The 23,083-nt window shown below is 40.3% G+C and overlaps 1 protein-coding gene across 1 annotated transcript in view; it reads right to left on the minus strand.

Annotated features, from left to right (window-relative positions):
* Positions 1–23,083, minus strand: part of stj (voltage-dependent calcium channel subunit straightjacket) — a 504,277-nt gene that overhangs the window by 79,995 nt on the left and 401,199 nt on the right. The window contains exons 19-24 of the mRNA XM_080284182.1: positions 21,871–21,900; positions 18,761–18,832; positions 18,052–18,208; positions 15,637–15,682; positions 14,741–14,898; positions 6,006–6,102 (exon numbers count right to left, since the gene is read on the minus strand). Of these exons, the coding sequence (XP_080140308.1) occupies positions 6,006–6,102; positions 14,741–14,898; positions 15,637–15,682; positions 18,052–18,208; positions 18,761–18,832; positions 21,871–21,900 (560 nt within the window). The remainder of the gene's footprint in view (positions 1–6,005; positions 6,103–14,740; positions 14,899–15,636; positions 15,683–18,051; positions 18,209–18,760; positions 18,833–21,870; positions 21,901–23,083) is intronic.

The following is a 23,083-nucleotide window of genomic DNA, read 5'->3' on the forward strand; positions in this document are numbered from 1 at the left end:
AAGAACTAAACAAAACAAGAAGAAAATAAGAAAGAAAAGGAGGAATAGTGAAGGTGAAAGGATATACAAAAGAAAAGTCCATATTACGAAACGAGCATCTATCTAACTATACCGATGAGACTTAAATGAACATAGTCGCCTGGTTTTACCCGGAACGGAAATGCAGAGTCCGCTCAACAATCTGGTTGAGTAAGGCGTTACAGATTTCTTTTACTTTTTTAGCTGTATTACATTATTTTAACAGAATCATTTTACGGACGGTGTCGCACTTGGTTTTATTAACTGGACTATTGCAACATTTACCTTAATAAGAGTCTTTCGTGATCAAAAGTTTGTTTGTCTGACTGTCTGTCTGTTATCGCCAGACGCCTTAATCCAGGAAGTGGTAGCCACATACGAATCGCCTCCATGTCACCCTGTCCTCCGCCATCATGTTGTCCTTTCTCCAGCTCACACGCTCCTCTCTCATATACTCCCCACCCCATCCCTCCATATAATCCACCGTTTCCTCCTTCCCCTGCTCCTTCACCTAACTTACATACACTTTCCTTGTCAGTCTCACATTCTCCATCCTCTGCAAGGCCAATCCATTTCAAATTATTTATAATTCCAGCATATTCACATCAACACCACAACGCGCCTGTCTTCCTCATTTGTCTGTCTGTCTCCAGTCTAAAAAAAGGGTTCGAAGTACCAGTATCAGGTCTTCAGTCAACGTGAAATCCTTATTAAGCCCTTCCCTTCAGCCAGTACTGGGATTAGAGAGTCAAGTAGAAACCAAGATTCACGTCTATGCTTTTCCATACTTAGCCCCTTCACTCCGGTGACGTGTATGCTTTAATTCTTGGTACATCCAGACATTAAATTTAGAAAAGATTTGTGTTAGCGGACGGGCTGAATAAAACCACAACTCACCCCCTCTCCCCATTTTAAAAAAAAGGCTACCCTTGGCAGGAAATATCCGTCTGGTGATAGCATGAATAAAATGAACAGTAGGTCAATGGAATAAGGCGAAAGATTTTACAGAGATACACGTAACCTCAGTGTAGTCTCCAGTATATGGCCCCATTTCTTTCGACCACAGGCATGCAAAAGTGACCGTTCCCTGCATGCAACAAAGCTGACCCGTATTACTAATATCCAAACAATGTTGCCTCCTTGTTCAATGCTTCCAAGCCATTCCACATTCTTCATCTAACGACACAGCCTCGTTTACTTGCGGGGAGGGTTGGTTTGCAGTAGTTAGCAGGAACAAAACAAAAACCCACTGGCATAGTACCTGTTCCTCATGCTAATGTAAACGGCCAGGGTGGCTGGATACGGGGGGATGGTGTGGTTCGCCGACAGGAAGGAGGTAAAGGCATGTTTACATTTCATGCGGGTGTGGTTCTGGATACTCGCGGGGAGGTTGGAAAGAACTATTCAAAATGAGAGAGAGAGAGAGAGAGAGAGAGAGAGAGAGAGGAGGTTGGAAAGAACTATTCAAAATGAGAGAGAGAGAGAGAGAGAGAGAGAGAGAGAGAGAGAGAGAGAGAGAGAGAGAGAGAGAGAGAGAGAGAGAGTGGTGGTAAGATGGAGGATAGGCAAAAGGAAACTGTACCAAAAAGGGAAGGAGTATATCCGTAGCAACTGCAGCCAACTAAGCATAGTGTTATTAAGATTTTACTGAACACGGTTATGTGATTGGGAATAAAAATCTAATCTGCTCAATAAACAGTTTACCCGGGGACTGGGGTTTTATTACGGAAATCATATTAGATTTACCATTCACAGACACTGAAGCAGATAGTTTTATTAATCTGACCAAAGAAGCGCTATTTTCTGAAGCAATAAATTTGCAATAGCTGGAGGAATATAACAATGTCCTTTTACATCAATAATTAGATTACTAAACCAGATACATAACTGAAATGGCAAGGAATTAGATCCAATCCTTACCAATATAAAAATAGGCCTTGGTTCTGGTCGCATCTAATTCTTCCACTGGCAGGACGGAGATTGTGGGCAGGGTTTTACAGGGATCGCTAGTCTGTTATCCAGGCTGAAGCTTTGCTAGGATACACAAGGAACAGATCTCGATGACAGTCACTCATGCATTGCGGAAATAGGTTCGAACTACCGACAAGAGGTCTTCGTTCGGTGTGAGACCCTAGATAAAGCTTCCTCTCAGCCAGGGGTAGGGATAAAAGCGTGGTTCTCAACATGACGAGTGCGTCCCGGGAGTGAGGAATTTCCAGGGATGTGGGCGGAGGGGGGGGGTGGGAAGGCGAGGACCCAGAAGCAAAATAGAGAATGACCTAAACAAATGTGTGTGTGTGTGTGTGTGTGTGTGTGTGTGTGTGTGTGTGTGTGTGTGTGTGTGTGTGTGTGTGTGTGTGATGAATCTTTAATTACTGTTTATATTTTCTCTCTGCTCTAATCTTGGAAGGACATTTTCTCTTAACCGTGTAATGAGTTTGTTTATTCCTCTCTCTGTAGCCTGTCCATATTTCTACTCCCTCTCTATTTGGTCTGGTCGTCTGGAAATATAAAGATCTTAGGAAGTCTTATAAATTATCAAAAGATCTTGTTGCAGAAACTATGAACATCAAAAAGTTGGCTTCCGTTCCTGATCAGTGCACAAATTTGCTTTCCTGTTGTCACTGCTTACTATCCTAAGCTACAAGTACCAGGCACCCACCACTTCACGTGACATGTTCCTGCCTCACATCTTTTTTTTTTTTTTTTTAGATAGGATATAAATTTAATGGTATATATTAGCCAGACAATACTACTACATCTGCCTAGTGTAAACAATGTTAATTGCTTCGTTTGTCATGACAGGGAAATCTCACAAATGAAAAGGGAGTACAAATATCTATGTGCTATTTTTTTTAACCATTGTCTATGACTGTGTAACACAATTTAGAACCATGCAGTACTACAGTCATGTAATGGTATTCATGTCCAATCAACACGTGACTGAGTTTATGACTATCACAGTGTTATAGTATATATTACGGCCATGTAGTGATGTTCATGACCATGTGGCGGTGTTTGCATCCAAGTGATGGTGCTGCTGAACACGTAATGTGTCAGTGATTATGTACTTACACTTATAAGTATGACCATGTAGTGATGGTTATGAACATGTGGCAGTGTTTAAGACAATGTTATCGTAATTAGGATCATTTCATGCTGCTTGCAACAGGTTGATGTTTACGACCATGTGGAGGAGTTTATGATTATGTTAGAGTTTATAACCATGTTACTGTGTCATTACCATGTTGTGGTATATAATGACCATAGGATGTTTTATGACCATAGCCATGTAATGGTATTTATAACCATGTGTTGTTTTTTATCGCCAGGACGTTGTAATGGTGTTGATGACTATGTGGTTGAGTTTATGATATCTCGTGTGACAGTGTTAATGATAATATGGCGTTTATTTCTTATCCAACGATGTTCAGGTCTATGTATCTGTCTGAGGCTGCATTTTCTGCGCTGGTTGTAGTAAAAATCAAATACAGAAACAAGCTGAACGTTGATGAGATGTGCGATGTGTCCTATCTGGCAACACACGGCCTCGCATCGACGATCGGTACCAAAGAACTTGTGTAAAGACTATTACTAAATATGTTGTGTACCTGCATGGTACATATTTATTTTGTTTCAATTATACAATGAGCAGAATTAAAGCAAGTTTCTAAATCCTACTATTTAAATCTGGGGGAAAAATTATACAATCAGTGATGGACTGAAGGAGGGCGGGGGCATGGAGATGTGGGCCAGTCGCGAAAGGGGGCGCGACCCTAAAAAGTGTAAAAACCACCGGATTAGAGGTTGAATAAAAAATAGCTATGACTCACGGCTATGTCGGCTCCCTATCTAAGGCTGGATAACAGTATGAATTCCGGAGCATTATCTTGAAACGGTTATGTGTGGCAGGTGGCAACGCAAATCATTTACCTCACTAAAAATCCCATTCGGACAGGGTGGTGGTTCAGTCTACTTATCTACATTAGTCTTCGAGATGTCTGTTGCCATACATCAAAACCATGCTTGACGCCTTATCCTGGATATTCGATAGTATAAAAGAACAAAATCGTTGGTTATAATAATTTTTCCTTTTTTTCTTATTTAGAACCATGCAGTACTACAGTCATTACAAGAAGCAAAACGTAAGGATGAGACAAAAATTGACGCAAGAAAAATGAAAATAAGAGGAGAGATTATAAGGAAGAAAACCAAAGAAGGGGAAAGGACAAAATGAAGGAATAATAAAAGACGACTGAAAGACGAAATAACAAAGAAATAACGGATTCCTGACGTTAAACCCTTCAGCCAGACGACGTAATATTAATCTTTCTCGCATTTTTTGCTATTTCCAGATTATTTTACTCACATTAGAAGAGGTTTTTTGTACTGGTTGAAGGTCATATCTAACTACCCCAGTTCGAAAAGTCTCTCGTATGACAGGTAAGTGTCAGAAGAGAAAGTAACAAAAATATAATAGTTTACGTCCTCGTGGTGAAGAGGCTAACAAAGGATCGTGAAGAACTCTAGGATGAAGGGTAAAAGGAAGGGGGTTCCTTTGTTATCCAGTTGTATCAGCTTGCCTTAGAACAAAAGAATTAGTGCTTGTAAGGACAACAACATTAAGTTACATTATTGAGGCCGAGTTTTCATACAATTTACTGGGAAATCATTACTAACAGTGATTGTATGTTTAATTCTGGAACATAGAGTTCATTATTATTTAGTCTCCATATTACGGTGCTGAACAAGATCTCATCCACTTATCAGTTATGCAGGTACTTCAAATTTTATTACTTTAATTCAAACAGTACTAGTGTCACAGTTTTCATGAACATGCTGAAGTGTAAGCAGTGATTACCTTCAAGAACGTAAGCAGTTTTTGGTCCATTTTAATACCTTCACATTGACAACAACTTACTTAATTCTTGCTAACGCCAGACGAATTCACTCAGGATAGACTACTCAGTTGGAAAGGTCTGAAATTATCTCCCAAACACCCACAAGTACTTTCTAAGTCCTTTTTTATTCAGACAAAATCGTCTGGCAGCAGCAGGAATGAGTAATGAAAACGGCCACTACAGTGGAATAATTAAACCAGTATGAAAACTTAGCCTTCAAAATACTGACTAATGATCTATTTAGCAGGATTTGGTGCAGTTAGCAAAAATTAAGAAACTGCCTAATGCTATAGAATCAGTTTCTCCTACTATACCTTTTTCACCTATTGCACTTACTAGGCAACCTATTACAAATGCTGACACACTACTTTGGTTACCAATTCCATACTGAATGCTATTATCAGTCTGTCATATGAAGGTCGAGAAGGAAAAAATACTACCTTCTTGCAACTAATGTCCTTCCTTGGGCTCAGACGTAAGTGACAGGATAGTGCAATTTCTTTTGTGTATAAAGGAAACAGATGCTGAACTCATGTACTCTGGCAATTACACCCCTCTGTCTAACAAATAGTATCTTTTACAAATCATTTTTTCTTCTTCTTTTACCAATACGACAACTTCCATCCCTGTCAGTTTATTTCTCCACCTTCTGCTTCACTTTTAAGAAAAATGTGATGTTCAGGGTAAAGTAGATAGTAAAGTTACATCTTCCCTCCCAAGTTCCCATTAAAGTGAGTCGTTTTTGGTATTTGTGTTTACAAAGTTGCCTGTTTTTACTTATATTTACATATTCTCTCTCTCTCTCTCTCTCTCTCTCTCTCTCTCTCTCTCTCTCTCTCTCTCTCTCTCTCTCTCATTTCTACACAGAAATGTACAACACTCTTCCCATCTCAGCTACCTTTACTTATCATACTTATCCATTCTTCCTACATTACCCTCATACCCACCCACTTCTCTTTGACAGACATAATACAAGCTGTCCTCTCCCATGTCTCTGTAACACTCTAACCCTAGCTCGTGTCAAAGAGGCGGCACATTGAAAGAGAAAGCAACCACACAGCAGGCAGAGACAAGAATTTGGCTTACTTATTGTCACGTATGCTATCCTCAACGTTTTGGTCGTGCGTGTAGACGTTCGTGGCTCGGGCGTCGAACAGGAGACTTTGCACAAGGTCCTTATCACCTGAAAGTCAGCAGAGAAAATGTAGAAATATTAGCGCAACTCTTTCGCAATATATCGGCTCTCCCGTGCCAGGTAAGTACGAAAGCTTTACTGTGGCGTCCCTTTCCTTTCTGTTTGGATTTGGTGCGAATCTCAATAACCGCTAACATCCATTAGTGTACAGTATCCAAACTGTCTTTTTCCTAATGCTCATGGCTGGCATTGCTTCAAATCCCAGTAAATATATATATATATATATATATATATATATATATATATATATATATATATTGTGTGTGTGGAAAACGCATCATATAAAATTTTTACTGATTCTCGTATATCCTGCAGCTGCATGGATATTCAAAACTACGTATTTCCAAAATCCATTTCCAAAGTTTTACTTCTAATTTCTTCTTTTCCTCTTTTTCTATTATTCTATTTTCTTTTGTTTTATATCAGTAAATACCAGTATCCTACTGTTCGTTGATTTTGAAGAGATTTTTGAAACTAGCTAACATTCGGATTTATTTTCCCACCTCTAACACTCATGATCTTTTTGTTCACAGTTATTACCTATATGGGGCAGTCCTGAGCCACACAATCTGGAATTACAGTCAGATAATGTTTGGTTCCACACGAAGAGCAAGGATCAGAATGAACAGAATGTAGGAAGTCTGAGACAGTCCTTGGGGCAGTATGTAAGGAAAGAGACTGAGAAGACAATAAAAATTAGCCCTTGAAAGACGGATAGTCTTTGTAGTGAAGCACAAAATGACCAAATTTCCCCTGTCCTGAAAGAGCTACTAGTAACGAACCCTTAACCCACCAGTCCGGTGATGTGTGCTATTGATTTAATCTTGCCACAGGAAGGTGCTTAAATTCGAGCTTATTGGAAACCTCTTGTACTGAAGAGGAAGTTAAAGGCTAAAATTTCCAGTTCGATATTTTTCTCAAGATTTGAACAAGACTGACGATAGAAAGAAAAAACAGAAATACATCACAGAGTTTACAGGCTCAAAGGAAAGTTACTTTTAAGTTCATTAAAATCTTACCACGGTAGCATTAATAATTTAACGGATAATTAACTTTCAGACAGATGATGAAATATTCATTTTAATGAAGCTATCACCAGGGTATTTTATTTCAACTTCTGTTACAAATTGAGTGAGAAGAGGTTATGAAGACGTTATCCGGCCCCTTCAGTTGGAAAAAACTCTCCTAAATTGAAAAAATCGTGTGAATGTAGCAAGAGTAAAATTTTAAAATGTGTAACCTGACTAAGGAGGTAAGGTTTTCTCGCATCCTGCAAAGGTTAGTATAAAGATATGCTTCCATGTATATCATGATTTCTATGATTAACATACAGACAGAGTTAAAAAAAAATAATATTGCGTTTATGATACAACAATGGGACTGAGAGCGAGGTTTAGGAAAATGTGCAGAAAAACAGGGGAGTGGGATATGGGATTTCAAGGGTAAATTGGCCAAATTACTTAATCCAATCGCGCTTTAACATGGAAATACAAAACATATGTAAAGATATAAATTTGTATTCTTATGAACGTAGAACACAAACACAAAAGGAAGAGTGTGCAAGAAAGGAGGTATTATGGTTAAGTTAGGCCAAATTAGTGAACTCCCAGCCACATTTTAACTTAGATGCACAGAGAAGGGGGAGGGGATATCAGTTCTTGCAGTAAATAAAACTAAATATAAGAAAAGGTTGTAGTATATACAGGAAAAAAAAAAAAACGGTTGAATGAAGAAACTAATTCAACTCGCAGCCACAACACATTTTCAAAATAAAAAAAGGACAAGTCAGATTACGTATAGGCCTCAGAACATCGTTTCTTAAGGACTGCAGCAAGGTAGATCACGAAGGTTACAAGAAGAAATAAAATAACAGACACACAAAAACAAAGGAGATAAGGAAATACATTATTATTATAAGCATAACCACTCTTGCAAGCACAGCGTACCGCCTGAGAGATAGAAACACTTGTAGAAAATTAAAATTAATGTTAAATTTGGATTATGTAGACAGAGATCTACACGGAGGGCAGAGACCCAGAACAATAGGCTGAAATCAAGTTAAGTCTCTCAGGCTCCTACTACTTAGTCAAATTAAACTCTCTGGTATCAGCTTAACTTGAATATTAGTCCCGCCCACGAAAGGGCTAATGCTGAGATAATTTACATTCTGAGGCTCTTACTCATCCTAGTCTGAGTGAAATTATTTAGCTAGCTGGAACAAAAGATCAGAGTTATCTGAGCCATTAATGGGTTAAGAATAAAATCTGAATAAAGCGGGCAAAATATTCCTAACTTCAAATTTTATAACTAAGTATTGGGAATATGCATCACAGTGAAGGGATTACTTGAGACTTTTAACCCTTCCCCCCCGATAACCCTTAGTAAACTGTCTGGTGATAGCATGAATACGGTAAATGAATCAGTTGCAGTACTGGATGCCTAAATAATGGCAAAGAATTAAGTTTAAATAGATCGGGAACCTTGTTAATATTGCAAAGAATCAAGTAAAACAGAAGACAGAACAAGGAAAAAAAAAATGAAGGGTCAGGGCAAAATGGGCGGATAATCAGAGCAAAATTTGCATCGAAACAGGAAGGATGAAAGTAAAACAGGATCAGGCCTGAGCAAATTTCATGGAGAAATAATCAAGTACGTCGAAATAGGCAGAGATTAGGTGTGTGCACACAGGAAACTGGCTAAAATAGGCAGAGAATCGTACTAAAATAGAAAACCACTTTAGCAGAAGCAAGGAATCGCATTAAGATATAGAGGACAAATCACAAATACAGAACGACACTGAAATCGGCGGAATAACTGAATATAAGGGAGACCAACACTGTAACAGGGAACCAGGTTAAAACGCATGAAAATCAAGTCAGTAACCAATTGCATTGGGGGAAAAAATATATGCAATCAGAAAATAAATGTCCAGTGTATGCAAAATTAGACAAAGTGTTTAAAATATGGCAATATGTTAATTACGGTACACCGAGTGATATTGCAGCAGAAAGCAGAATACAGATAAAATTCATAAAACTGCAGTAAACAAGGATATGTTCCTCATATGCAAAAAGGAATAATCAACTTGTGCTAAAACATTAAATTAAATTAAAATACTTCCATTACAAGAGTCAGACCACGTTCACAAAACATTAACAGGGAAATGCAGAGTAGTTACAAACAACATGCTCATTACAATGTCGGGGCATAGAAGGGACAAGACAACGAGCAAGCAAGGACGACTGACTTACACTTGAGGACAGGGCAGTCTGTAACGTGAGGATCCGAGCAACCAGCCACTAGAAGGACGGGGATAGTGGAGGACAGAGAGAAAGATAGTGAGGGAGAGCTAGGTGGGTGATGGTGGGGTGGGGGGGGAAGGGCAGAGAAGTAAAGAGGTGGAGTGGGGAGCGAAATTTAATTCATACAATCGAACACATTTTACATACTAATCACGTCAACGGTTAGAAAATGGAAGAATATCCTGGCCATGCACTACTTAATTAAGCCGCTATGCTTTCAACTTAAAAAGTGCACTACAAATCCGTCCATTTATTACTTGAGAAACAATATGTAGTTCCCTGTCATGACCTTTCTTAAGTGCCACCATGCAAAATCCTACACATACATATTCACAGGGATTCATCATTTTGGTGACAAAATTAACAAAATACTGCTTAGTGGTTAATCTCGAGAGAACTGAATGAAAACATGTATGAGGTGTTGGTATTTAGGTACACAGATATACACACACGCACACATATTCCAAGCTAATGGGTATTCAAGTAAAGAAATATACACACACGTACACACATTCAAGCCAGTGGCCAAAGTGATGTTAACAATGTTAACAATATAGTTCAAGATAAGATCTGTATAAAATATCTAAAAGTGTTGGCTCTCCCTGTCTTCATGATGGTACTCTTCTAAGTATAGAAGACCTCGTGGCACCTATTCCTCAGCGATTTATTTTTCGGTTTACACCTTGCTATCCTGTATGCTATGTATGGGTATTAGTCCTGACTCGGTTGGCAGCAGTACCATACAAGATGATTTAAGGTGTGATGTTCAAAATAAACCGCTGAGGAAGAGGCGTAACGGTATCTCCAAAGTCATCTAGAAATAACGAGTCTGATTGTCCACCACCAACTACTACTTACAATAATAGATGTCCCTCTTGTCATCATCCATCACAGGCTGTTTGTAGTTGAGGTCTGATGTAGCGGCAGAGAGAAAAGAGAGGGAGAGAATAGTTAGTTGAGGGTGCTGAGAGAGAGAGAGAGGAGAGAGAGAAAGAGAGAGAGAGAAAAAAAAATTTTAAAGGAAAGGATAGAACTTGGAAATGAAATGCAGAGAGAGAGAGAGAGGTAGTAGCAGAGGAAAGTTTTGCGATTTTTTTTTTTTTTTAAGGAAAGAGTAGGACTTGCAAATGAAACGCAGAGAGAGAGAGAAATAGAAAGCTCGACATACAGAACCGATGAACACATATACAGTCGAACCACCATCTAACTCCATCGCCACCACAAAGTTGTTTCTCCTCACCGCCACCAGGGGAAAACAAGATGGTGGAGGAGTAAATGAGAAAAAGATCAGTATCGTCAGAAACTAAATTAGTAAACTGCTAAAAATATCAGTGGAGAAAGGACACATTTGCTTCCAATGTGGCATCAATAATAATAATAATAATAATAAATTGATTACTTGGATATTGTGGGATAAACCGAACACTCAGCATTTGAAATATCCTGTAAAATGCTAGCCATTGTTTTTAAGCCAAGCTGGAGGACTTGGACATGGAAATTATAATTAATTAAAAATATTTCTTTTTACATGTTCGGTAATTCTCTGCAATTCGGCAATACCTTAAGCTGCCGTCTTTGTTGTTAACCTCTCCACTACTGTGATTTCTCTTGGCTCTCCCAGGCGGTTTTGTTCAGCTGGGAGGGGGGCTCGCATAAAGAAGGGGTTAATGAAGAACAGTTCTTATTAACCCATTCAGTACCACGACGTTATGCAATTATATTCTTGCTCCATGGAAATGAGCTTACTCAGCTTAAGATGAGCATTTTCGAATTTGATTGTTATAGGGGCCTTCCTTATCAAGTTCTTTAGTAAGCTGCTGAAGCAGAATACAATCGTCTGACAGCAGCAAGAATAAAATATATTTGACTTTCTCTTCCTGAAAGAGTTAACCACCAGGATATGCATAGGCCAACCTAACAATATAAATAAACAAATAATCTAGTGTTTTCTTTCACAGTAAGCATACGGACAAAAGGGTGGCTGCACTTCATTACGATAAACAAAAGAGTGAACAATGACCTTCGACAACCAGCAGTGCTGTCATCCTAGCCCAAGAAGCTTTTCAGAATATTTTATACTTGTTCAACTAAAAAGTGGAACGATACTACTGTCCGCAACTGTACATAGGCAGATATACCGGTGGAAACGTAGCTAAGCTCAACACAAGACTGACGCTCTCACAGAAAAGCAAGCCTCTCAGGGTCGTATTGGCATGGTCTTTCGGAACTTCTCAACACTTCTTCCTGATAAGTTTGTTTCATCACATGGCACATCAATAATCTCCCGTACGTTCATCATGAAACACAGCGTACGTTAATATTCTCTTGCAAGTTCTTCAAAAGCACATTACATGTTAATATTTTCGTGCTATATTGTTCATAAAACTATCTAAATTATGCTGAATAAAACGCTAAGGAAGAGGTGTTACGTGATCTCAAAAGCCACTCACAATACGACCAACAGGCCCAAGACAATGCCTAGTAGCTGTAACAGAAAAAAAAAAAAACATTAGCGGTGCAGGAAACTGGAAATAATATACTGTGCTGTGATTATTTTCCATTAGATCAGAGTAAATCAAAGTTATGCTGAGGACAGTATTCTTAGTGTCTCCGAAGATTTTGTAACATCCCTTCCTAAGCTACTTATTGTGCACATTACACTTTTACATCATGCGGTTAAGTTACTGATGCCATCTATGTCATTGAAAAGATATTTATAGCTAACACTGTCAAGGTGTAATATGCAAAATAATTCGCTAAGGAAGAGGTGCTACGAAGCTTCCTATGCCACCTAGAATACCGTTTTAAGTCCTTCCTCCCAAGGGATCTATTCTTAGGTGAGCAAAATAGTTGAATGACATCCTCGGGTGGAAGGTGTTCGTCGTGCAGTAATTTATGATTATACTGAAAGTAAGTTGAAACCCAAAGGAAATGAAAAAAAAAAATCAAGCGACAAACTGGGCCTGAAAGAAGAAGAGAGGATGGACAAGAAAGTAAAGGTTCATGAAGATGTGAGTAACATTGGAATCCAGTAAGGAGAACAGTCTTGGTAAGGTCATCTGGGAAGAAGCAAACATGCTTGGCCTTGTGTTGGTAAGAAAACCTGGGTGACAGCATAAGAATATGGGGGAAACAATAAGCTAGGTAGGGACATCAAGGCTGTGCAAGGCAACGATCTCTTGAAACAGAAGAGGTGCTTGAGGATGGCTTGAGTTATAAGAAACTAAGCAGTGATTTCAGATTTTAACATCACGAGAGAGAGAGAGAGAGAATCAACGCCCAGAAGCCAAGGCACACAAAAACTAAGAGGTTGTTATATTTGCGGATGATCTACGACACTGAAGAGGTAACTAGCGTCATCAGATTCAAAAACAAGGAAGGGCTGGTTTGGTGAGAGTAAAGAAGGAATAATCTCAGTGACTAGGGATAATAATGCCCACGCAAGTATGACAGGGTTTAGGAAATGCGTGGGTGTATGAAGAAAGCAGAGCCAGAGGGAGGCACCAGGACCTAGGTAAAGGAGACTCCTAGTTTAGACTATGGAAGAACTGCTTAACCCGTGGATTCCGCAGTTAGCCTACCTTTTTTTTTTTTTTTTTTTATCCCACCCCGTGGTGCGGAAAAAAATGGGATTTTTTTTTAGTTTTTCTTTATTATAAACCTGAAGATAAACATCCAGGGCATCATCTGGTGAAAAAAAAAAAAAAATCAGTCTTTGCCTAGCGCCGTGCGTAAGTTTGCGTAGGGGTGTAGTGAGAATTTTTTTTTTTTTTTAGTTTTTGTTTATTTTAAACGAAGATAAACATCCAGGGCATTGGCTGGTAAAAAAAAATAATAATAATATTAATCTCTCTTTCTCCGTCTTTGCGTAGCGCTATGCGGTGGCTGAATCGGTAGAGAGGCGGCCTGCAGTCCTGATGGACCCAGGTTCGAATCCCGGCTGCGGCAGGGAACAGTTTATGGATTTGAATTTCATAAAAGCAGACTTTCCTGATCTACCAGATGACCCGCCGACATGTCGTAAAAATACCCCCGCTAATACCAATACACCAGTCCTGTATGAGACAGCCTTTGCATGTATTCAATATGGACGGTGGGTATTAGCGCCGAAGTGGTGACATGTGGAGGTGTAGGACTACTGGGCCTTGGGATGGGCTACTGCCCCCGAGATATAGGCCCTGAAGCCTTTGCCCGGAGTCGGACACATTAAAAAAAAAAAAAAAAAAAGTGTGTAGGGGTGGAGTAGTTAGCGGTGATGCACGGCCACTGGAAGGTTTGCACAGCCTGAGCTGTGGCTCGCAACGCGACGCTTCCTAACCTGAGCTGTGGCTCACTATCCACGGGTTAAACATGGATATGAAGGTGCACGAAAATAAAGCATCTAGATGGATATCAATATATAAGGTGAAAAATCTAGACAGTGATCTTGGTAACTAAGCAAGTGAGGCTTCGAAACTGAGATATCAGGCTGCAAGAAACAAGATATCCCAGTAAGTGTTTTAAATTCTGAGTAGTTTTGGGTTAAAAATAACAAATTCTGGGAGTAAGAAGGATATCAAGATCTAAGAGAAGTATCTGTGTTAGGATAATAGAGTCTAGGGTGAATAGTGCTGGAACAAGGACATCAGAATCTAGGAAGGGTAGTACCTGGGTTTAGTTACTATATACAGGGATAACAGGGGCCGGTAGCAAGGATGGAGGTGGTTAGGAGGAGAGGTACCCAGTCAACAATATCAGTATGGGAGGAGAAGGACCTTAGAAGTTGGAGAGATAAGAGTAGAGAGCCCACATGAAAGAGGCAACCAGGAAATAGGAGCCTCCGCGTTAACCTCTTCAACCCGAGGACGTATTCTATATATTTATTGACAGTTTTAGTCATATTAGATAAGACTCTTCGAACTGAAGGGGTTACAATTACTCTTCATTAACCCCTAAAACACGATTATTTTTTTTCCAAGTTGAATGAAATTCTCTTCATACAGAATTTTTTTTAATGACGTGCTCGGGGTAAAGTGGTTATGAAGTGAGTGGTTGATTATGGGTGGGTGGATGGATATGGGTGAATAGATAAGTGGGTGCTTCTGTGTGAGTGGATGAGTGTGTAAGTGAGTGAGCTTGAGTCAGAGCGAGTGGACGAGTGGATGTGTGAATTAGTGTATGTGGGTATGGCGGTGTGTGTGAGTATGGGTGAGCAGGTGAGTATGAGAGAATGTTGGTGAGTAGGTCAACGTGGGTGACGAGTTGAGTGCGTGAAAGTGGGTGTGTGGGTAAATGGGTGAGTGTGAGTTAGTGCGGGTGAGTGTGGGAGGACAGTGGGTACTCACACTGCGCCTGTGTCATGGTGGGTTCGGGTGGGGGGCGGGTACGGGTGGAACGCCACTTCCAGCTGGGCTTTTGGGTCAGGTTTACAAAACTTTTCATTAGGTCCTCTGGGGTCTTCTGGCCCTCCAGATGCTGGTCGTACTTGTATTCACAGTACACCCTGTCAAAGCATGAGAATCTTAGCAAATGCAAATAGGAGATGCAGTTAACAAGTTATCATCACCGCTCCCTAAGAGATTGAGGTGTCTGGCAATATTAGATAAATAGATCATAACCATCATCATCGAGGCTTTTTTCCCACGTAAGGATGGGGTGAGGTACGACCAAGTTTAAACCTTTAAGCTAATCTTACCAATATATTCTCAAAAAAAAAAAATACTTCTATACTTCTGTCATTGAAAATACGGAAACTCATTCAAGTTGAGATCCATGAAGGAACTAAAGAAGCATTAACTTCCCAGCACCATTCGGATACTAATTTTATCAGGAAGGATGTGATCATGTATACAGCGGATAAAAGTTCATTAATTCTTTGTGGACATACACTCGTGAGCAAGTTTCCACTCTTCCTAAACCACTACCCTAGCTGAAGAGAAGTCGTACCAGGGCTTCACACCGAACTAAGATCTTTTGTTCATTGATGGTTGTGATTCAGAGCTTTGTTATACCACTCGTACACCAGGAACACTTCGCTTAAACACTGTTACTTGTAATGTCTGAATAAGTTTCGACCGACTGAAAAAATGTCTTCGTTCGGTGCGATGCTCTGGCTAAGACATTTTTCCCAAAAGTGGTAGAGACAGTGAACGAGTAGAAAATATACCTCTCGAGTGAACATGGATTAGTGTCTGGAGTGACTATGCCATCCAGCAACACTAATCAAGGGCCAACAACTCACCAGTCAGGATGGAGGGTCCAGTTGCCAGAGCTGAAGTGTTCCATCGCTGAAAACAAAAGTCGTGGTATAATAAAGTTTGTTCCATTAAATGCAACATAAATCAAATTACATATTTCCATAGAAAGTGTAGATAAAGAAATAGTAAACGATAAAACTACACAAACAACATAACGTAGAATGGAGTTATAAAAGAGATACTGGATATGGCAGTAGATGTCGGAGCTGCCCTAATGAGGGAGGGGAGCGTTTGGAAACTTCTTGTTCTGTTGTTTGCTGGTGATACTGTATTGTTAAGCGAAGACAAAGGGGGAACTGCAAGGCTTGGTGAATGAATCTGGAAGAGTATACAAAAAACGGAATCTAAAGATGAATGTAGGGAAGAGTAAAGTTGTGGTCTTCGAAAGAAATGAAGTCACTAAATACACAGTGAGGCTGGATAGTGAGGAAATGGAAAATATGAATGCATTTAAGTACTTGGGTAATGTGATGAGTAAGGATGGAAGTTCGAAGGATGAAGTGCTTGCAAGGGTACAGCAGGGAAGAAAGGTTATTTGCTTTGAAAGCAGTGATAAGAAATGGGGAGGTGAGCATGGAAGTAAAAAAGTCGCTGCATGACAGTACTGTGATACCCACTCTATTGCATGGAAGCGATGCTTGAACCTTGTTGGAATGACACAGTTCAAAAGTGAGAGCAGTGGAAATGGGTTATTTGAGAGAAGTATGTGGAGTTGCATGGAGAGGCAGACTGACAAACAAGGAAGTGAAAGAGCGTTGTGGTGTGGATGTGGATGTGATAGAAAACGTTAGGAAAAACACTTTGAGGTGCTTTGGCCATGTGGGGAGGATGGAGAGTGAGAGACTAACTAGGAGAATGTATGTGAGGTGGAGGGGGAGAAGGAACAGGAGGCCGAGGTTGAGACGGAAGGATAGAGACGTATATGAGAGAGGGAGTGGTGTAAGTTGGGGAGAGGGGCAGCGAAATAGCCGGGGACAGGACGATATGGAGGCAATTTGTTTGTGGCCAGCCGTTACAGGTACAGGATTAAGGCGTCTGGCTATAGACAGACAGACAGATAGTATAGTAGGCTTCACATACAAAACTAGAAAGCGCTCAAAGAGAGCATACCTGCGCCATTGCCATTAAAAAGGATCTGGAACCGGATCCGTGGATATAGGATCCGGATCCGGATCGTCTCCAAATTTGATCAAATCTTTCTTGGTCCATGTTCCACCTTTCCACAAAGTTTCATTGAAGTTCACTGAGAACTTTTGGAGATAATGTGCGAGATACTCCGGATCCGGATCCGGATCCGGACCAAAATTTACTATTTTCTTCCTTAGCCCATGGCGCACCCTTCCACAAAATTTCATCAAAATCCGTGCATAACTTTCTGAGTAATCCCGGATCCGGATCCGTGGAATAAGATCCAGATCCGGATCCGCCACAAAATTTAATCAATTCTTTCTTGGTCCATGGCCCAATTTTCCATAAAATTTCAATGAAATTCGTTGAGAACTTTTGGAGATATTGTGCGAGATACTCCGGATCCGGATCCGGCCCAAATTTTATCATTTCTTCCTTGGCCCATGACCCATCCTCCCACAAAAATTCTTCAAAATCAGTTCATAACTATTTGAGTAATCCTACTAACAAACCAACCAACCAACACCGTGTGAAACATAACCTCTTTGGCGGAGGTAATAACCCAAGCTACATATCTGTTAACCAAGGTTTTCATATATAAAACTGTAAAAGATGAGTAAAATATAAACTAATAATGACTATAATCAATAGCGATTACAGAGTATTATGTTTACAACACATCTCATTGTATGTTTATATTCCTTATGCATATCAAGTAAATAAGTTCACAGGATATCAAGAATAAAGCAATCAAAAGCCTCTGTCGAGGTTGTACAAATTCCTTTACACACACACAGGGTAAATATGCTCTTTCACGGGATATAAGAGCCAGTTCCAAGGAACCCCCTTGCGAGGTGTAGGGGGTCAAAGCATAGGCTACCGTATTCCAGCACATTAAAAGGTAGCTGTCCTATACCCGCTACCGGCATTACTTGATCACACGAGACCTCTGTTCACCTCTCAGGGACCCCAAACTGCACGCAGTATGTGACCTCCAACCTCACCAGCGTTCTTATTCACCAGGCGTCTAAGAAAGGTCATCAATATCCTGACAAGGTTATTACTTAGAAACCAGGAAATAAGAAAACAGCGACATAAATACATCTCTAATATTCCATCTCAAGTTTGTTCGCTTAGTTTAAGAATGGGAAAACATCTGCAAGACGATAAAAAAAAAAAAAAAAACATAAGTACACCTTTGTCGTTTTTTTTTTTTTTTTTTTGACCCACTTAAGGATATAAAAACCTGTTAACACCCCCATCTCACTTACGTTTCTTGGCTCTGGGATCGGAGAGCTGGAGACTGAGCTCAATCTGTCCGTAGACCATGTACTTGCCATAGGTCTCAGGAAGAGCAATACCCAAGCTGAAGGGCGTTCCACTGATGCCACGCGTAAAGTACCGCTGCTCCCTTTGAACCACCCGTTTCTGAAGCCGGGGAAGAAACGTCGATGGGAATTATTGGGAGAAAAACCAGAATACATGGTGTCCTCAGAAATTTGTGAGAAAATTAGTTTCTTGGGCTAATTTTGAATACAAAATGCCACATAAACATGAGTCCAATTCTCAGCCATTATGGAGCTACAAATACTGTACTAATGACCTTATGAGTGAGACAGACCATATTCACCCATATGGTCATCAGTAACTGCACCTCGTAACAGATCAGAATTGAACATATGTTCATAGAGAATTTATTACTCAAAAATAGCCCAAGAATAACATAAGGTTTCTCTCACATTTCCGAGGACATCATGTACAATATACAGGTAAAGACTAAAACAGAGCTCCGCTGATGCCACAAGTATTGAATTGCTGCTCCCATTGAACCATTTGTTTCTAAGACTTATTGGCAAATATGAGGACCAGTGACAATGTACAGTTACGAGGAAAAGTGGTTTGGGATAGAATAAATACTACCTATATGCACATCCACACACCAATCAACACTTACACACAGCATCACACTCACGCACTCACCATATCGTCGAGATGAATCTTGACTCTCATCGTTGATTCTACTTGCCGCTGCTCAATCAGGTCCCTCCGGAGCTGGAACACAGGCAGAGAAGGTTAGGCAGAGGCTGGGTGAGAAAAGAAGACAGGGTAGGTAGAAGTGGAGTGGGAAGGAGTAGAGGGTGAAAGAGCAGTGGGAGACAGAGCGGAAAGGGAAGACAAGAAATTGACAACTGGAGGGGAGGCAGTGGAGAAGCAGGGGAAGTACCGAAAGATGTAATGGTAGAGAAGTAGGCAGCACAGGCTGTAGGTGGAGAGGGATAAAGAGAAGTGAAGGAAAGGCAGTGGGACACAGGATGTGGTGCAGACAGGATTGACAAGGGAAAGCAAAGAATGAGGAGGGAAGAAGAATAAGTCGAGGGAAGGCAGTGAAAGACTAGGTGGAGTAAGTAAGGAGAGGCAGGGGGTTGGGGGAAGGAAGAAGGAAGGTAGAGGGTAGGCAGTATAAGACAAGGTGGAGGAGCAGGAGGAGACTGGGTAGGCAGGGAGGATAAGTGTGAGCACTTGAGGTAGAGGAGGGGCTGTAAGATACGGGAGGAGGAAGGGGAGGAGGCACGGAAAGCAGGAGATGGGGGAATGGGAGAACAGAGGCGATGGAGGTGGCAGGGATGTAGAGAGAAAATGCAGGGTGATGGAATAGGATTCACGGAGGGTAGGAGTGGATGGGATAGCAGGATGACAATGCCAAGGCAGTATAATACGGGGTATGGAGTGAGTGGAGGAGGCGGGGGGATACTTTATTGGCAGATAGAGGACAAGAGAGGGATGAAGAGGTGAAAAAAAAAAAAAAAAAAAAGGTGGGGAAGTGAAGGGGAAGACATGGAAGGGTTAGAGGGGAAGGCAAGGGAATGGACGGGAAAGCCATGAAGACATTCAGTATTCAGTGGTTAGGGCTAAACGCAATAGTTTTCTGAGAGACCATTTTCGTAGCACAAATATAAGGATAAAGCTATATTCCATCACTATGATAAAGATTACTATCAGGAAGAATTACGTTTGGGTTCTTGAGGAATAACAGTGCCGAGAAAGAGGATGGGGAATGCAGGAGAGAAGAGAAAAGGGAAAGAGGAAGAAGAATGAGGAAGAGGAGGGAGAAGAGGCAAGTGAACGATGGGTAAGGAGGGAATCTTGGCTTAGTGTGGAATTTCAGGTCTTTGGCTGTGATAAAGAGGACTGTGTTGCAGACAAAGAGTCAAGTATGCAAGTATGAGGGTAAAAATAAACATACAAACAAAGCTCAAGTGACACACTGAGACGTCAAAGTTAAGAGCAGTTACAATATTGGAGTCATGTTAACAGGGCAACCTAGGCACAGAAGAAGAGGAAATATGGAGCTATGAGTGAAAATATGCATGTAAATAAAAGACTCATTAACAAAGTAATGGAGACAAGGAACAAAAAAGAGAAAATTGGACAACCATCAGTAACAACAAGATATGGAAAGGATATGATAAAAAAGTAATCAGCAGAGAAAAAGTAAGCATCCTTAAGCAAGCCAAGAAAGTAAAAGAGAGGAAGAAAGAGACTATGGCTAAGGTCAAAAGTTTACGATGGTGTCGTATGGCGCAAAGATGTACCGACTGACTTCCACAGGATAAGTAGGTGATTTCTGCGCTGAACAGCCTGAATGTAGCAAGGATTATATACTAGAAAAGTGTCAGTGCTAAGGAGAATAAGGAAGGGCCACAGAGACAAACTTTAATGCTACAGCTTTTGCTAGACATAGTAATAAGAACAACTGCTAGAATGAAGGAGGAAGAGAAGAAAGCCAGAATAAGAACTGCATGTATTGTAGTTATTTTGCTTGGAGTACATTTGACCATGATGAAATTATGAGGGACAAACTCTTTAGATACTGACAAGAACTTACCATAATTTTTCAGAATCTATCTTACTAAAAAGCGGATTCAAAATAGCTCAAGTACTCAGTATGAAGAGTGTTAAAGCCTTTACTGAAAATCATGTAGTCTTAAGCTCAGCAAAACAACCTAGTGTATCCATAGCAACTAAAATGTTAAGGACAGTTATTAAATATGATGGAAACACATACCAACTACCTATGCCTAACCTACACTAATATCCACACCACACTTTTCTGCTCGTTGACAGGATTGGAGACTCGGGATGTAAGGGAATGTGGAAAATTATACACCAGAAATATCAGCATTTCTAGCACGACAATGGTTAGACAAGTACAAGGTCAAAAAAAAGAACGGTTCTAGGGTCATTCAGCTCTCCTTTACTCTTTTAGCAACGAGATACGAGGTGATGAGACACTGCTAGATCTTTTGACCTGAAGTTTTTAGGCCTGTTAACACTGGGGCTGTAATCCGACATCCTAACGCAAAATGTCCAATCCTGTAGGTCAGGATAAATGATGGAAAAGAGACCCGTTTCCATAGCTCACGTTCTGGTCATATAGTTTCCTACAGTCACCTACACTGTGACCAGGAATGATAACCAGATGACCACAAAGTTGACCATTGAAACGAGGGCTCTTCCTTCTTTCAGTTTTCACAGAAACCTACAGATTCCGACAATTTGGACCGAATAGGTTTAATTCCAACCAGTGTGAACAGACTCTAAAGGCTGGCTTGCGCAATCAGTTCCAAAGTATGGTGTTGGGGCAAAGTAATGGAAGACAGCTATAAAACTGACCATGATGCCTGTCAAACATATCACTAACCCTGCTTGAGTAGGAGTTCAGCAAGTTATATAATTTGCCTTTGCTTCTGCCATCCCCACACCCCTACACCACCGAAACTGAGTGGGTGCACCAGCATTTGCCTAATGATACACAAGAGTGAACCATGATGCCATCATCATAATGTGAAATTCCTCTCATGCATAGACACAACGAAAAATAATGCAGCCCTGTTTCATCTATGCTGATGTTTCTTATCAGTTTGCTCACGATCACTCAGTGGCATCAAGTTCACAGACTCCTCAGAGTGAGAAATCTCGGGAGGTTAAGCAGCCAGAGTTATAAAGATGTAAACAAGCAAAGGGGCTCTAGGCAGGTTCCTGTGTGCCAGATCTCCACAATACACACGCACACACCCGGACGCCTGTACCTTGGTATTATAATTTCTTCCCCCAGTCAGCTGAGGCAAACAACATGGAAGAAAAACAAAGTTAGAGGAAAAACATACAACAAATACTTTATGTAAATTTAGTACTGAAGAGCATAACTTCAAAAGTAATAAGTGAAAACGTAAAACAATAAAATGGTATTTAAGAATTTACCACACTGCTTTACACTCTCAACACAGATATTTATTGAACACAGTGAACTTATTCATTAACTTTATACATTTTAAGAAATGAAAACATAAATAGGAACTGAAACTACACAAGAGGATTAATAACAATAATACATTAAAAGCACTGAAAAGACTTACCTCCTTAGAAAAAATTGAGGTTATTACATAAAAATTCCTCCAAATCTCAGCAAAATAGCAACACAAAAAATTCCCACGAAACTACACACAAGAAATAAAAGTCTTCTTAATCTGTGCTACTAAACTTCATTTATTTAGAAAGTAGAAAAACTCTCAAACTGCAGACATATAAAAAAAGTACTACTGAGTGCTTAAAGTAATGGATTAAATATAAGAGTTTCAGATATACCAATACCGAACGTAAATCAAGATGTTTATGGTACTGCACAGGTTTGATGTAATCGCACTAGAGCTGTGCTTCTCCATATGTTTTGTGATGTCTGGTAATTGTTCTGTACTGGCAGGTCAGTTCAACCCTTGGACGACTTGACGCCGGACTAATCAACCCCAGACAATTCAGCCCTGGAAAACCCAACCCTTAACACATCAACCTTCAACAGCCTATCCAGTGAAAACCAAACCCCATTCAACCCATCCCTGGAAAACTCTCTCGGACAACTCAGGCCTCGGCAACTCAACCCTTGAAAACCCAATCCCGGACAACTCAGCACCCCAGGCAACAAAACCCCAGACAGTTCAATGCCAAACAACCCAATCTAGGACAATTCAAAACTGGATAAGTCAAACATAGACAACCCATCTCCAGATAATACCAGACAACTCAAAACGTGGCAGTTCAACGCTGGACAAAATTAATTATGTATGACTTATTTTCAGGAGTGACCCTACTGAATGAAACATATAAATAGGATCTGTAAAACAATCCCTCTTTCGTTCACAGTGTAAAACAACACTTGGCATGCCCTGTTAATTTTAGTTACTGCTGAATTTACAGGGTATATTCGTTTGAACTAAAGAGAAAAAAATGAGAGGAGAAACTGAAATC

The sequence above is a fragment of the Coenobita brevimanus genome, chromosome 100, assembly GCF_032717465.1.
Source record: "Coenobita brevimanus isolate Jiangsu-jjx chromosome 100, ASM3271746v2, whole genome shotgun sequence".
Classification (NCBI taxonomy): domain Eukaryota; kingdom Metazoa; phylum Arthropoda; class Malacostraca; order Decapoda; family Coenobitidae; genus Coenobita; species Coenobita brevimanus.